Source organism: Trichogramma pretiosum, unplaced genomic scaffold, assembly GCF_000599845.2.
Source record: "Trichogramma pretiosum strain Unisexual culture from Peru unplaced genomic scaffold, Tpre_2.0 scaffold15, whole genome shotgun sequence".
Classification (NCBI taxonomy): Eukaryota; Metazoa; Arthropoda; class Insecta; order Hymenoptera; family Trichogrammatidae; genus Trichogramma; species Trichogramma pretiosum.
In genome coordinates, this window is record NW_019641686.1 from 1,404,595 (window position 1) to 1,420,728 (window position 16,134).

Genomic DNA, 16,134 nt, shown 5'->3' on the forward strand with positions numbered 1-16,134 from the left:
CAAAAAAATATCAATATTTCTACGTGAAGTTGCGTCAGCTTTACGATGATGGTGTTAGATCCTCTGAAATTTTCGATTTTTCACGGGAAAGTTTTCAATAGTTTTTACTTTTCAAGAGCAAATCTTCAAAGTTGATTATCTCCAAAACATCATTTTTTACATTTTTTTCCAGCAATCTAATTTGAAAAACAAATTTCTTTCCATCGTTACAGAAATTTTTTAAGGAGTTCTTTCTTCTTATTTTACCAATACATAGCAAGAGAAAAAAAATTAGTTTTCGTGGAATCTGCATATAATAGAGGCGGGCAGGCGGACGAGAAAGTTATGTAACAGCATGAATTCTACTTATTACACGTTGATCCACGTTGCATATCGAAGTATATTTGAAGAATCTTGAAATGATAATATTCGATTGAATCGTTTCATCATTTTCGATAAAATACTAGTGTTGGAATAAATAAGTTTTGTTGAGAAATGAAACAAACACTTTTATGGGGAAAAACCTTGTAAAGCATAAAAAATCCTTATATTTAACATTATGTTACAACATGACAAAACGTTGAAATTACACAGTATTAATTCACTAAATAGTTCAAAAAGAAACGATGAAAATTTACAAGATAAACTATTTTGAAAAAAAAGTAACGAAAAAATGATTTTCAGCCTTCCGCTGTGCTGGAGAGCTAACGCTGAACTAACTGATTCGTTTTTGAAGTTTATTAAATTTTTTTAAATTTTCTATTTTACGTTTGCCGTGCTCCGACTTTATGAGGCATCGATCTATATGGTTTCTCTTCTAGCACGGCGTCATTATTTTTCAACATGATTTTTCACTACCACTGGCGCTAAACCGTTGTGATTCTTTATAATAGATGTGTCTTTATGAATAAATTTATAGCAATTAATTATTTTTCGTCATGTAAAACTTCCACTGGCGTTAATCCTTCGTCATTCTTTATATTAATATTAGCTCCCATTTTTAATAACTTTTGGAAAATATCTCGATCCTTAGTTAGATGCAAAGGTGTATTGCCAAACTTATTCGCAATATTGACATTGGCTCCGTTTTTTATTAAATAATTTGCAATGTCGTAGCGTTTAAACATTAATGCCAAATGTAGTGGCGTGCTTCCTATAAGAAAAATTAAAAAAAAATTAATGTAAATTCAATTAAAATAAACGTGAAAAAAATACATTCATATGTGTATCACACCTTCATAATAATTGTACTTTGATTCAGTTGGACTAACCAACTCATCAATATTTGGCCGTTCAGATAAATAAAACTTCTCAAAAAAGTCCAAATCCGTACCAACAGCTAAATGAATTGTTTTCATTCCATACTTGTCAATAAAATTTGGATGATTGAGTAATAAGGATGGGTCCATGAGTTTTGGAATTAAGCGCAGACGTGATCCAAATTTTTTTTTGTAGTCTTGGTCATTTTCATATCCCGTATAAAAATCCTTTAATCGTAGAGTTAACGCATCTTCATTTTGTTTATTCTAAAATGTAAAAAAATGTAAGGATTAATAACGCTAATATTTTATGAAAAGACTTCTACACATTATTTTAAAAAATTTTGTTTGAATTTTCATTCAATTAAAAGACTTACTTTTATGTAAGGATCAGCACCATGTTTCAATAAAAATAAAACGATATCGTCGTAGTGAAAATACGCTGCCACATGTAAAGGTGTAAGACCACCATAAAATAGCACATCCTCGTTAACTTTAGCATTCATTAAATGACGACATTTTTCAATCACCAATTTAATATCTGGAAGCAGAGCTTGGCACACTAAGAAATGAAGTTCGCTGAATCCTTTGTCTTTAAATTCTTCATCACTTTTGGCTGAATTCCGGATGAGTTCAATTATTTTATAGATATCTCTTAGTTCTGATCTATTGATAATCTTATCATCAATATTGAACTTTTCTATGTACTTTTTGTATTTAGACTTGGTACTGTACTGTTTAATCGTGTCAGGGTCCATAATAAGTTGATTGAGCCTCACACTTTCCCATAGAAGCAATTCATATGGGGTATGTCCAAACGCATTTTTCGCGTTTGAGTGTGCTCCATATCTCAAAAGAACTCGCACGTGTTTTATGTTTCTCTGTAAACAGGCTATGTGAAGGGCTGTGAAACCCGGTAAAAAATTGGATGTATCACTAATAGCAGCATTGATGTCTGGAACCAAATCTTCTTTCAAAAACCTTGCCAAAACATCGGTAAATGGTGAGATAGCTACCACATGAAAGTGTGATAATCCTCTCATATCAATAGCGTTTTTTAGATTCAATTTATTTACACTAATAATCTTTTCAATTGATTTTATATCACTAATTTCACAAGCAGTATGCAGCAATGAGCGCCCACTTTCATCTGCACGGATAAACTCTTCAGGACGATTGACTATGTCCTCATCTTTGAAACGATTTCCATGAAGTATAATTCCATTTTGCGATCTCATTTTAGAATTGTTGAAAATGTAAAAATGGAACTTTATGCGACGGTGAAGTGTACTTACACACTTAAACGTTGGTTCCTGGACTTTTTCTTCAATTTGATTTTGTTCTTGTCTCTATGGCCAATGCGTCCTTCTCTCGAAGCAACTCTTGATCAAATGAACCGCTTTGGCCACTGCATCAAACAGACTCGAATATCATCTAAATTTCGGTCACTAATGAAGAGATCTTATATCTTTTGAATGAATTTGAAAGTGAAAGTAAAAAATGAATCATGTATATGGTGGCATTGACTTTCTCATCGAAGTAGACGATTCCAATATGTACTTTTGGCGCATTTATATCAAATGCATTTTAGAAAAATTTGTAAGACTTGCACCGCAATAAAGTAAGTAACGCAAATTTTATTTCTCGGGACTAGCACAGTTTCCGTAAAGATACGGTATTTTTCATCATTTCTAGGCGTCTTTTGATGCACTGAATCGATTTTTCAAAAACAAAACAAAAGTTGTTCGTTTAAAAATAATAAGCAAATTCATATTTTATAAGGTCATATCTTTTAAACTATATTAAAAATAGATAAAGATTTTAAATAATTTTATTCTTCTTTAAAAAATAAATAGATTGACGTATTGAAATTGAAAATCGATCCATTTAAACAAAATATATGGACATTTTTGTGTTTATTTAAAAGTAGCAAAAAACTCTTTTCTGAGTTTTCAACGACCGTGAATTCGTCAAAAATGGATCAGTCAATAAAACGACAAGAGTAACTTCTAGCTAACTCTAGTTAACTTTTAGTAAATGAAAATAATAACACCAGCGTCTGGACTATAGTTTTTGCTTACAAAATTCACTAATTTCCTCAAGTTCATCTTGGTATCTGGTCTTTTAAACCAAATATGAAATCGTCATTACATCTGGGTAATTATCGTAACACATTAGGAATCATTTCATATGATTGATTGATGTTCAGAAATAGTTTATCTATACATTACCTGAGTGCTTTACTCAAACTAGAGCTATCTGAATATTATGGAAAAGTGAACAAAAACATGACTTGCCAGAAAATACAGAAGAAGAAATATTAAACACGCAAAGTATACGATAAAGGCCCCACTGAAACGACTGTAATTAAATATAGCATTTAGCTTAAAAAGTTGAAATTTAAAAAAGGCAATCGAAAGAACAGAAAATACTTTCCCAAAATTTAATAAAAATGTTTTCAATTTTAAGAATCTTTTGAGCATAACAAAAATAAATTTTACCATGTAATTGCTGTTTGTATACTTCATATTGTGTACTTTGCATTATCCTATTCAAATTTTGAAACACAGCTGGAAAGTCTTTTGTGAAGCTACCAGATGTCGTGCCAGTACTTTGGTTCAATCGACTGGCTAGCGCGCGAATGTAATCCGTAAAGTTTTTGCCCGAGCAGACAACAATATTGAAAATGGGCCTCCGACACTGGTGACTCGAAAACAAAGTTTACAATATGTTTTCCAATCTGCTTTTTGACGCGGACAATTAAGTGACAAATGTATCGTGAAAACTTTAAAAATGTATCTTAACGTTACTCCATGAACTTTTAATAATCGTCGATTACCCTATTATTATTAATTTAACAAGCTTCGAGGTCGAGAGGTTATTCAATTTTTCAGAAAAATTTGTAAATTTGACATACATTTTTTTGTGGCAAGTGTTAGCTTCATGTATATAAAAGTTACAAACGAAGTAGACGGTAAAAATGCCTCGCTTATCGATGTTACCTCGCACCTCGCGAATCGTCGCCTTGTGCTCTGCAGCAAATTTCATCAATGCTGCAGATCGGGTCATAATGCCGATTGCCATTGTTCCTATGACTGATGAATATAAATGGAATTTGCATTGGCAAGGATGGATTCACTCTGCCTTTGCTTTTGGTTATTTTTCAAGTCAAGTAGGTCTCTCTTGCTATTTCAATACTTTTGAAGTATCAAATTAATTCATTTTTTCATGCTTGGCTTACTTAAACATGCTTATTGGTTTTGTAGATTATTGGAGCTAATACGGCCAATCGTTTTGGGTGCAAAACTGTCTTGATGGCAGCTGTGTTGTTGTGGTCCATAAGCACTGTTGTAACGCCACTTATTGCACATTCAATTAATTTACTTGTAATGACAAGGGTTATTCTTGGACTTGGAGAAGGTCTAGGTAAGATTAACAGTTTTAAAGGCTCTACTTGATTATATGAATCTCATTCAAATTTTGTGAATGTATTTATATCGAAAGTAATCATACCTAATAATATTTCATTATAAAGGTTAAAATATTTATCTTTCTTTCAGGTTTACCTGTGATATTTCATCTGTTTGCTCACAGTGTGCCTGTAGAAGAACGATCTAGGGCTTTTGGCTACCTTGTCGCAGCTGGATCAGTTGGTCAAGTGGTAGCATCAATTGTAAGAAAAAATGTTTTTGACTCTGACTTGAACAAAGTTATTGTAATTTTATAACTGTTTCATGAACATATGTTTAGATTTGTCCACATTTACCTTGGCGAACAGGTTTTTATTTATTTGGCATAATAGGCATCATCTGGACTGTCTTGTGGACGATTTTATATAAAGAAACAAATTCAATTGAAGAAATACCAATATTTTTACCTAAAGTATGATTTTTAACATTAACATTAATATTTACTTTTTCCAATTTTTACTCATTCTTATTTTATAATAAATAAAAATAGGGACCACAAAATAGAAATTTGAAATGGGTGGAATTCATTTCACACTGGCCATTGTGGGCCTTGTATATAGCTCACTTTTCTATGAACTGGAGTAATTATATAATTATGCAATGGTTACCAACTTACCTTTCAAGAAATTTATCTGCAAACAAAGAAAGCATAAGTTTAACAGCCATTCCATATATTGTCAATTCACTTGTCGGAATCAGTAAGCATAACAAAAATAATTATGATAAGAATTTTTTTTACCATGTATAAATTAATAAAAGAATATTTTTCTTAGTGGCCGGTCACAGTGCTGATAATCTAATTCAAAAACGGTGGTCTATTTTGTCTGTGAGAAGATTGATGACCAATATAGGATTGATTGGACCTGGAGCTTTCTTATTAGCTTTTTGCGCTGTTGACAATTTATTATTAGCTGTCATGTAAGAGTCATATTTTCATTTTAGTTGCTTTTAGTTGTTTTGAAAAAATAATTGTTTCTGTTATTTATTACTTTTTCAGATTTGTATCTATATCAATGGGATTGTGCGCATGCAACTCATCAGGGCATCTCAGTAATCATGCTGATGTTGCACCAAACCATGCAGGAATAACATTTGCAGTATCTAACACTATTGTATGTATAACTAGTTTACTAATAAAAGAAAGTATCAAATAATTAATTTAAAAATCCATTGTTATTAGGCCACAATACCAGGAATTTTAAGTGGACCAATTACTGCGGAATTAGTGACAACATCAGGTGGACGATGGTTACCAGTATTTGTTCTTGCGGCTGCGATAAATTTCACTGGTGCCATTATTTATCAAACTCACAGTTCTGCCCAACCGGTACTGTGACAGTTCCAGCCACGACCAGATGAATCAGTTGATAGTTTTGCTCCACTTAAAGAGCACAGTGTATATTAAAACTCTTCAGTGTCTTAATAGTGAATAATGAATAGTTGGTATGATTGACAATCTGTAAAAAGTGTAGGGTGAATTGTTATTGTTGACCATATCAAACAAACCCAAGGTGATAAAAAAACTATATTTTCATATGTTATTGAATGATACTTCAATTCAGGGTCAAAATAGTGCACAAAAAATCAAATAAATAATTCCATGAATTAATTTTTTGTGGGTTTCAATAATTTTATCATACAAAACTTTAATTCTTAAATACTAATGTAGTTTAAGAAATTCATGTGTTAAAAATGATGATTCTTGATTTATTAGTCGTCAAGCGATATTGTACTATTCTACACGTGAATTTTTTTTATGAACCAAAAATTAAACATTTTTCGTGCACAAATTTCCCTTTGATTTGACACTTTGGTATCTATAAAAAGTTATTATCTATTCAATAATATAAAATTATGTACCATTGACTAATTTTAAATATTAATTAAAATTTTTACCGATAATTTTATATTATTTTATGCAACTGATATTGATGAACTTAAGCCTAAAATTTTATTTTATAAAATGAGAAAAATTCAAAGTAATTTTAAATTTTATTATCTAGAAAATTGATCCACGGCAATGTGATTTGTACATAATAATACGATAAATCGTATATTTGTTTACTTATAATGTAATTTTATGTCTTTGAGTAGAATCAAAGTTCCTAAACTAAAATATATGTACTTGTAAAATAACGATGAAAGTATGAAGTAAAATAATTTTTCTTTTCTCAAAGAACAAACAATTTTATTGAATTTTATTTGTCGTTATAAATGAACAAAATCAAATAAAATCTACTGCTTTAAAAAGCAAGTTTTCCGTAAATATTCCGATTTGAAAACATTTGGGACATCGGCGTTGAAACTCGAGCACGTATACTTGGAATCGGAGCTTTTGACAAGGCTCGTTTTTTCTGGTAACGTTTGCGACTCGGACGTTATTCTGTTGCTAGCCTCAACCTTTTCCGGATCATCTTTCTCCAGTGAAGACTCTACTTGCTGGAGCCTTGGCGAATCTTTATTCCCTCGAGCGTCCGAGGAAATTTGTAGCTTCTGCAGCAGATCAGCCGCCCGCAGATCCGGATCATCGAAGAATGCCTCGGACCTTCTGCGCTCGTCGCATTCACTCCTCACATTCGCGAGATACCTCCTCAGATTGTCGAGGGTTCGCTCGTGATTCATCGGCTCGTTGTTGATGATCTGGCCTATGCTCATCTGCAGACTCTTGTTCTCGGGCTCCTTCTTGATGGAGTCGCCGCTAGCGAACATCGACTCCAACTTTTTATCCCCGCTGTCCCCGGCTACCGGAGCAACTTCCGATGTTTCGCCATTATTTTCCTCGGATTGCGAGAGCGCGTCCCGCGTCTTTTGCTCGTCGAAATCGGTCTCACAGCCCGTCTCCACGGCTCTTCTTTTGGCCCTATCCGAGGCGCAGATCGAGCGATGAAAGTTCTCTGCCTCCTCGGTAGTTTTGGCCAGTGTCTCGTAAAGTCGGTCGATCTTGGAAAAATTGAAGCTTCTCGAGCTGGTGCTGTGCATGGACAGCTTCTCCGTGATCTCCTGCCAACTGGATTTGGCGTCCTTGAGCTCGCTATGGATGATCCGATTCATGCGGCTCTTCTGCAGCTGCATGTCTTTCAGCTGCTTCTCCATGTCCGTGAGGGGCGCGCAACTTTTCGAGCGCGAGTAAAGAGACGACTGACTCTTCAAGTAATCGGCCTTCTTGGCTACTTTACTCTCGGGCGTCAGGGATCTCTTCGATCCTAAACATTTTCAATTGTACATAATAGTTCCTCTGTATTTTTGCATCTATAAACATCACTAATCTGACCTGTATCTTTTTTGGTATCGTCATCTTTTCGGGCCAACGTGAAATCTCCCAGTTCGCCAAAAGTGTAGACGAATCTCGCTGCCGCTGGTACCCTTTTCACGATCTTCTTGTACTTTTGGGCCTTTCTCTCGCTCGTTAATTTTGCGCGCAACTAGAAAAATCGACAAAACAACTCGACATCAGTGGATAATTTTGAAAATTTCCTATCGTTTCCGTCTCTCAAGTGATCACTTTTTACCAACTTGATGATCTTTCGAGCACATCTTTTCAGCCTGCATTTTGATGCTCGTCGCTAAATCACAATTATTGTCCTCGTCGGGCTTGTGCTTCGGGTGCTCCTTCGACGTTGGCCTGAAAAAGTTGTGCAGCGTTTGAAAATTTTCTGATTGTTACTTATCGATTTTTACGAGGTAAATTTTTTCATTATTACTGTCCATAAGAGCTATAAGTTTTTGTGTATTTTTCTCGCGTAAGAAATGAAAATTCAATTTTCTCTCTGTGGATGGCTGTTTTCTCGACGTCACTGTAAATCACAATACAAAACAATACTTGTATTTTGTTGTTATATCTCCGCAATGTGTGGAGCAGCGCAAAAAAAAGTAATTAACTGTTTTATCTTCTTCCGTTGGGCTTTAACCTCGGCATCGTAGAGCTTCTTTGGATCGTCGCTGCTCACGAAAACGGATAGAGCATTGATGCGCTTGTAAGCCTCCGTCGAGCCATACAATTTGGCGATTGGCTCTGAAACGGCTTTCGATTTCAGCGTTGATTTGCGCGAATTGAAATTTTTGTCCGTGTCGTACGCCAGTTTGGATATCGTGATTCTATCACTTCATAAACATGCGGGTTTTTTTTACGGAAATTGATGCGGATGGATAAAAGCGTCGTGGATGCTTGATGACTTTCCCCGTACACCTGAAGTTGCACGCAAGACGATTTTTTCATCGATTCTCGATGATTATATTGAATCGGAAGGAAACAATTCGAATAAACGAATTTTCAAGAATTATTCAGTCTTTATTTATACGATAAACTTTTTTTGTGGTACATCGAAATGTATTATTACATACGTAAATTTATATCAATGTGTGACATACATATATCAATACGTATAAGCGTATATATACATGCCCACACATAGACGTGATTTTATATTATAGCTCATTTATATACTTATGTAAACGAATTTTTAATAGCAAATAATTTATGATTTTTATTATTCTCAATTTTTTCTGGTACTTACATTAACATAACAAATATTTTGGTAACATAGCTGAGTTTCTAACATACTCGTCGAGACCAGCTCGATCATCCTGTATTTTCCTACATCTAAACATTTCTTTTATTATAGCTAGAATTTTTAAATTTTGTCAGATATACTATTCATCGTAATTAGTCAACTGTAATGTACTTTTTTTATTCTATTGTTTTTTTACACCATGAACTCTTCGATGATTGTATTTTATTTTGTTAATTAAATATTTGGGATTTGCATGAAATTTTTTACCATCAGATTATTTATTTATATTGTTTTTAACGTGAAATAGGATAGGGTTTGTTTTAGTAAACGATGTACAAAAATATTCTTTTCCCCAGAAAATGATTGATGAGTTTATACAGATAATTTCCATTCATTAATAAAGTTCATATTAAAATATCAATCAATATACCCATAGAAAGGATCTTCCAGCAATAGTTGAATCGATAATTCGCTTTCCAATTATTTCCGATGATAATTTAAACTTGTATAAATATATATTTATTTTTATCAATCGGTAATATTATTAAAAAAAATACATCAGTAATCAGTATAAAGAAATGTCCTCAGAGCTTGTGGAATAAATATAAAAAAATTCAAAATATCATATCAATTTGTTAGTGCGGCTTATAAGAATTTTTTATGCGCATCGACTTCTCCTTTTTCTAACAATCGAATTTTCATTCAATCGGAATCAGACATGGAAACAAATAAAAAATTCCACTTTCAGCTTCCATTGCGTTTTTCTCGAAACGCAAAAAATACTACAATGGAAGACTCATACATATATTATATTTAACTTAACATTCCAAAATTACAAAAAGCGACGATTGTTGACACCTTTCTTTTCGATTCAATGGATTACAATATATACATAATATATTTGACTTTTATACACAATCATTGATATCGAAAAATTTTTAGGCTAACTCATCAATAAGGATCCGAAGTAAATTCGTGTATCGATTTGTACTGGAAAGAAATAAACGCGATGTACACGGGGATTATGTCGTGTTTGTTTATTCTTTTTTTTATCATTTTTTTGTCATTTTGAAAGACCGATGTATTTCTTAAGCGCTAGAACGTTACACGTATATTTTTCACCTTATTTTCATTTTATTTTTTATCGATAGTTACAATGGAATTGTACGTTATTCGTTAAATATCTTATATACTTTGAAGATTTGAACATTTGACGCAGATACAATACCTTATAGTTGTAAAGTACAATGAAGTTTCGTTGGTGAACATGGAGGAGTTTAAAATGAAGATTCATATGTTTAGGAGACGTACGTGTATATCATGATAAATCGCTTGATTCGTATAGAAAGTGCACATTATAGAGAAGAAAGGTTAGCGGAGATATTTTTCTGGATCACTGACATGCGATTATTAAGACGAGTATACTTTTATGCATAGCGTCGCGTCAATTTATGCTTTTAATCTAACGCGCTCAAGTACGTGTTGATTTTTACATACTCTGCTTCCCGATAGATTTCATTTATTTTTCATCGTCATTAATTTTTCAGGGTAATTTTAAGGTACGCAATTTCCATGCGCATCATTCAACGCGAGCTAACTTCGCTGGGTAGTACTATGCGTTTCGTGAGGCAGTGCATCAACGATTTGGCCACGCTGGAGCCAGACTCGTTAACGTCTTGGCTGTCCTCCTCCTCGTCCTCTTCGTCCTCGTCGTCGTCCTCGCGTCGACTTTGGTCCTCGTTCTCGGCCGAATCTTTCCTCTTCTTGACGCCGCTGTTGCTGCTGTCACTGCTGGCACCGGCGGCCGTGGTTTTTTTCTTGTTGCCGGGATGACAGCAGGGCCCCATGACCGCCGTTGCCAGACACTCGTTGATGAAATTGCAGACCGAGCTGATGTAGACGTCGCGATACGTGGCGAAGTGCTTGACGTGCGGCGAGTCCGTGAACAGGACCAGCTGGGTGCGAACGCCGCGCTCGGCTCGTCTCGTCGCGAAGCGCTCCACGTCCTACGTGCAAAAAAATTCCCTGGCGTTTTGCTCAAAACCGACTTACTTCTCGGTCGAGTTCGTCTTTCATAGTAATACCAAATTATTATACTCACGCTCGCTCGAATCAGCGTATCGGTATTGGAGTAGAGGAAGATCTGTGGCCAAGAGTACGTCTCCTCGGCGAGATCCGACGGGTCGGTTTTCACGGTGCCGCGTTTACTGATGGCGTGGGCAATTATCTGTCACGGTAATACGGCAAATTAGCACAATTGACACTCGATCGAAAAAATGCGTTTATATATAGAGGACATACCTCGAAGAGCCAAATGAAAGAGAGGAAAAATGTGATGACGAGCGAGATCGGCAGATTGGTCACAGGGTGGCCACCCACGATGGCACTGATGGCCCTGTACAAGCTCGTTATGCGCCGTTCGCCCGGAGAACTGTCGAAAATCACTCCTTTGACCTGCAGCGATACACACACGCATTTTAGAAATGTTATTGTGTGCACACATCATGACGAAATCAAACAATAGTATAATTTTTTGTGTCACGTGGCTGTTTGCACAGGCTTTTCTCTGTCGCGCGATTAACTTATGCCGTCTTTTTGTTCTGGACTTTGTGTTACCTTGAGCGGTGAGCCGGCCTGCTGCATGGCATAGCTGATGTGCTGGTAAAATATCGCACCGCCGTTGCTGAACACATGAAAAAAGACGGGATGATCGGTGGTGCACTTGTCGGCGATCACCTGGATCAGCTGGCGGCTTATGTGCGGCAGACGATCGCGACGCCAGAACAGATACTCCACAGGGGCTGTGCAGCGTAACGTGATGCAGCTGCGTAATCGACATGTGAAAGCAAAACGACCAATGTATTATGTATGTCAAAAACGTATTGGTAATTATTGGTCGTTGTAATGTGCGTTTACGCGCGCTGCTAATGGACTTTTCTTTGCCACTCGGGCTTTTTTTTTATGCCTTACGACACGTGGCCTGTGTGCATATTATTCGTAGTGCCTGTCATTTAAAAATATATCGCGATCGATGCACGCGAGCTTTTAAAAGGCGACTCTATAATCCGTAATTTTGCTTGCTGTATATCATTGAGCGAGCGATGCTATGAAATAATGAACGCTTCCACGAATTGCTATCGACGACAGACTGTAAAACCAATTCTGCAACCGATTCTCTTTCAAAAAGACACTCGATTAATTTAATTTAGCTATTTGGAAAATATACTTGACACGAGAAATTATCGACACGCTGACATATTTTCGAGACGACAACTGCTCTTGGCACAATCGATTCGATTATCCGAGTGCCGATAATTGAAAATGTCTTGGCCACACACGCACTCGAAGCTCGCTCTCGGAATTTCTGAGGCCAGCTGACGGACCGGCGCGGTGTGGTGGCCCTGTGTGCATCGTAAAATGTCCATAACGATTCAACGTCATGCGCAATCGGTGGATTCTCACTAATGGCAAATAGTAAATGGCTTCTATGGAAAACGGGCAGCGGCACTCGAAGCGAGATCCGTTTGTCAACGAGTAAATAATAATGAGAGGCATGCATGCATAGAGAGGTATTGGTGTGAGTGTGTGTGTGCGTGTGCACGAGCATTTGTCGCGCTGGCGCCCCTCGATTTACAAGTGTGGTTTGCGAATTGCCGTTCTGCACGAAGGTTGCGACACAAGCACACGCATATACATACACGTAACGTTAGCCATCGCTAGCTTTATTGACACTAATACACAAGCATACGCTTATAAACGAGCATATTGCCATCTAAAAGTTTTCACGCTGCATTGAGATGTAGGCAAAGATTATGTGTGCTTAATTCGTGTGTTGCGTAAAAAAAAGTGCGCGCATTGGCTGGATTGTCAAGGTGAGATTTGCAAAATCTCGACACAATGAATGATGGATACGAGCGCGTATATTTGTGCGAGAAATAAACGTTGATTTTTTAACGAAATGTTTAAAAATTAATCTTGCCTGAGCTTTTGTATTAATGGCGCGCTCTATAACTCAATTAAAATTGCATCCAGAATCGCGGAGAATAAAACATAAAACATTCAACTTGGTTCTACAATATAAATGAAAGAACGAAGGAGAAAGGGGGGAGAAGGAAGCTTGAATTATACAGAGAGCGTTCATTCAAAGCGAAATATAATAAGTGAAAGAAAGACAGGGGAAAAAAGTTTCATAAATTTGAAACGAACTCGGTTGTGGTGAATTTTCAACCGGTTTTATAGCAGTCATTCAACCGAGCTTGCACATAAAAGCTCGGACTTGATGATTCGCGTGTATACGCGCGTTTGCGTGTGTGTATGTGTGTGCGTGTGTGTGTGTGTGTGTGTTTATGTGTGTGTGTGCGTCAACTGATAAAGTGAGAGAAGAGCGAGAGACAGAAGAGTCGCGCAGGAGGAAGTGTCGATCGATGCTACACATATAATACACGGAATATGTAATACATATATTTCATATTGTATCGCACGCAGCTCACTCGGGGCTCTAGAGCAGACACGCAATTCGTCTATAAATTTTTCTCGCCGTAGGCTCGACGGCTCTATCGGTATTTTACCCATGTAATATTCGCGAAAGAAAAAATTAAACATTCCAGACGCGACAACGACAAAATTTTTCCCAAATACAAATGTGTTGCGCTTTGTGTATCGAGCTTTTTTCGAGATGATCGATTAGGAGCGCGCGGGCGAAAGCTCTCTATCCAGCGCGATCATCTGCGATGTATGCGATTGTACTCACCTGCGCTCCTCGTATATAGCGCTGTACTTGGCTAGATACTTGTCCTGGCAGCCAGCCCAACCGAGCAGCACGACGAGCGGTCGCTTTTGCTCCTCGTAAACAAAGACAAAATCGTCGGCGTTGACAATCTTACTGGTCTGTTGCTGTTGCTGTGCTTGCGCTCCTTGTGTCTGTTGTTCTTGCTGATTTTGTTGCTGCTGCTGTTCATTGACGATGCTCGTCGTCGTCGTCGTCGTCTTTGTGGTTCCGGAACTGGACTTGGTCTTGTCAGGCGTTGCCGAGCCCGGAAAAGTGATGTGGTACTCGAGCTCGTCGCTCAATCGTCTCTCGCTCATTTTTATCTGGATTTTTGCGTAGGATATTTACGTTGGAACGAGCGAGCTTGCGACTGCGTGCAGCCCCCGACAGCGACAAGACGACGACGATGATGATAACGCAGCGATGATACGTGCGATGGCAGTTGCAGCAAGCGAGAGGTGCGATATCCCTTCGCCTTGAATGATTACACTATATAAATATACACATGTAGAAGAATATATAGTTAATAGTCGGTGTGCAGCATGTCGCGCGACCACTACTCGTCTGATGCTGCTGCTGCTACTACTACTACTCCTAATGCTGCTACTGCGCTCCGACGCGATCAGCTATCGCATGGACTCTGATTTGCGCTCGGCGCGGCCGATGGGCTCGTCTCGCGAGGCGCCCGACGTCGACGCCTGTGCCTTGGTGTGTATCGTCGTGTGCTCGTGGATGATTATAACTGTGCATAACACACGCTCTCGCTCACACACGCACACCTGCGCACATGCAGGATCGATATTCTCTCCCTCCGTGTTGTTGGCCAAGTGTTGCTGCTGCCTGCCTGCCTGCCCACCCACCTATAGATATATACGATACTGCATTCGCCCGTCGATCCGTATCCTATATAGGTATACGGAATCGCGCACTGGCTGTGCTATATTACGAGGCGCCGAGAGCTCCGTCGCTCACTGTGGCACTGGGTTCTGGTCTCGCAGCCCGAGGAGGATGCACAGCTGCGATCGCGTCCGCAGCTACGTGTTGCGCCGAAGCGCAACTTGCCTCGCGCAGCTGCTGGCCCGATGAAACGAGCTGCACCCCTCGTCGCGGTCCTCTCGTCGCATTCGGAGACCATCGGCGCGGCTACGCGAGAGGCATATCGAAACTTTGTCTCTGCTCGTATCTGCGTGAGTACGCCTGTATGGGTAACCTCTGCACGGATGGATGATTTCTGCGGACGGTGTCACACACACAAGCACACACCCAGCACATATGAGCGCAAGCAAGAATGCACATTCGTAAGCGGCGAGGAAGGCTGCGAATCGCTATAGTACTGCAGCTATCTGGGAAATAAATACGGGCTGCACGGACAGACACAGATGCACACGTTGCGTGTACTGTACAATTACACGGTCAAGGACGTTACCTACTTTTGTACACGCGCCTCGCCTTTTCAGATACACACGCTACGTGCATATCAAAAGCTCGAGAGCTTTTCGAGAACGAGAGGGATCGTGCCTCGATGGGCTTTCCTCCGCTATGTGCTCCGATAAACAGATCATAGATAACGATGTCGTACTTGCAAAGCGTAGCAAAATTCTTCCCGGATTGGTTATATTAACACATGACGGAGTATGAAGTCTCAATATTTAGAGCTCCTTCTGAACTGAATTTAATTTATCTATACTGTTTCACCACGAGTTTTGATGAAATCTACGCGTGCAGTATTATTGAAAAAAGGTGTACCTATTCGCTCTACATCTAAAGTACACTTATCGCGATTTAAAAAAAAAGCTCAGAATGGCATTACCGTATACCGACTATGTTCACTGTAGTGTATTCGCGCCGAGCGGATGTAGGCTGAATATCGCCATCGGTAAAGATAATTACTGTCTGCGAAACCGATGACGCGCTTAAAAAATTCATAGGATACTGGCGGTAACTTTTTTACCAATGACTAGCCAATATCGATAATGCGCGACAGCAGAGATCGTTTACGGCTGATTTCACGGGGCTTCGTCTGCTCGCTTCAAATTACCTACTCTTTTAGGCAAAGTTTTCATCGACCCATATTATTTCTCATTCATTTTTCGAAAAGCTTCATAACTTTTTACCGAACTTTTTGTTCGTAACTTTTTAGGTAAATA

At 38.0% G+C, this 16,134-nt stretch overlaps 3 protein-coding genes across 3 annotated transcripts; 1 reads left to right on the forward strand and 2 right to left on the reverse strand.

The window, feature by feature from the left end:
* Positions 1–905: 905 nt before the first annotated feature.
* LOC106649913 (ankyrin-3-like) lies at positions 906–2,476 on the reverse strand. The gene is made up of 3 exons (XM_014367642.1): positions 1,616–2,476; positions 1,214–1,505; positions 906–1,132 (listed from the first exon to the last, which is right to left on the reverse strand). Exons 1-3 carry the CDS (start codon positions 2,474–2,476, stop codon positions 906–908), a joined length of 1,380 nt encoding a protein of 459 aa, XP_014223128.1.
* A 1,425-nt stretch (positions 2,477–3,901) lies between these two features.
* On the forward strand, positions 3,902–6,891 carry LOC106650039 (sodium-dependent phosphate transport protein 1, chloroplastic-like). The gene is made up of 8 exons (XM_014367819.2): positions 3,902–4,410; positions 4,505–4,664; positions 4,799–4,911; positions 4,989–5,120; positions 5,199–5,406; positions 5,482–5,626; positions 5,706–5,820; positions 5,889–6,891. The coding sequence occupies exons 1-8, from the start codon at positions 4,219–4,221 to the stop codon at positions 6,042–6,044; spliced, it is 1,221 nt and encodes a 406-aa protein (XP_014223305.1). The 5' UTR covers positions 3,902–4,218; the 3' UTR covers positions 6,045–6,891.
* Positions 6,892–9,168: 2,277 nt separating this feature from the next.
* Positions 9,169–15,424, reverse strand: LOC106650174 (transmembrane protein 53). The gene is made up of 5 exons (XM_014368056.2): positions 13,970–15,424; positions 11,836–12,043; positions 11,521–11,673; positions 11,321–11,446; positions 9,169–11,225 (listed from the first exon to the last, which is right to left on the reverse strand). Exons 1-5 carry the CDS (start codon positions 14,302–14,304, stop codon positions 10,803–10,805), a joined length of 1,245 nt encoding a protein of 414 aa, XP_014223542.1. The 5' UTR covers positions 14,305–15,424; the 3' UTR covers positions 9,169–10,802.
* Positions 15,425–16,134: the final 710 nt, after the last annotated feature.

Excerpts from the sequence above, each read along its gene's own strand:
- LOC106650174 (XM_014368056.2), bottom strand. The coding sequence starts at position 14,304 with ATGAGCGAGAGACGATTGAGCGACGAGCTCGAGTACCACATCACTTTT. Across the intron at positions 11,674-11,835 it reads AGGCCGGCTCACCGCTCAAG|GTCAAAGGAGTGATTTTCGA; the intron begins GTAACACAAAGT and ends GTATCGCTGCAG. Across the intron at positions 11,226-11,320 it reads ATACGCTGATTCGAGCGAGC|GACGTGGAGCGCTTCGCGAC; the intron begins GTGAGTATAATA and ends TTTTGCACGTAG.
- LOC106649913 (XM_014367642.1), bottom strand. The coding sequence starts at position 2,476 with ATGAGATCGCAAAATGGAATTATACTTCATGGAAATCGTTTCAAAGAT. Across the intron at positions 1,506-1,615 it reads GTGCTGATCCTTACATAAAA|AATAAACAAAATGAAGATGC; the intron begins GTAAGTCTTTTA and ends TTTACATTTTAG. Across the intron at positions 1,133-1,213 it reads AAAGTACAATTATTATGAAG|GAAGCACGCCACTACATTTG; the intron begins GTGTGATACACA and ends TTTTTCTTATAG.
- LOC106650039 (XM_014367819.2), top strand. The coding sequence starts at position 4,219 with ATGCCTCGCTTATCGATGTTACCTCGCACCTCGCGAATCGTCGCCTTG. Across the intron at positions 4,912-4,988 it reads GTCAAGTGGTAGCATCAATT|ATTTGTCCACATTTACCTTG; the intron begins GTAAGAAAAAAT and ends ACATATGTTTAG. Across the intron at positions 5,821-5,888 it reads TTGCAGTATCTAACACTATT|GCCACAATACCAGGAATTTT; the intron begins GTATGTATAACT and ends CATTGTTATTAG.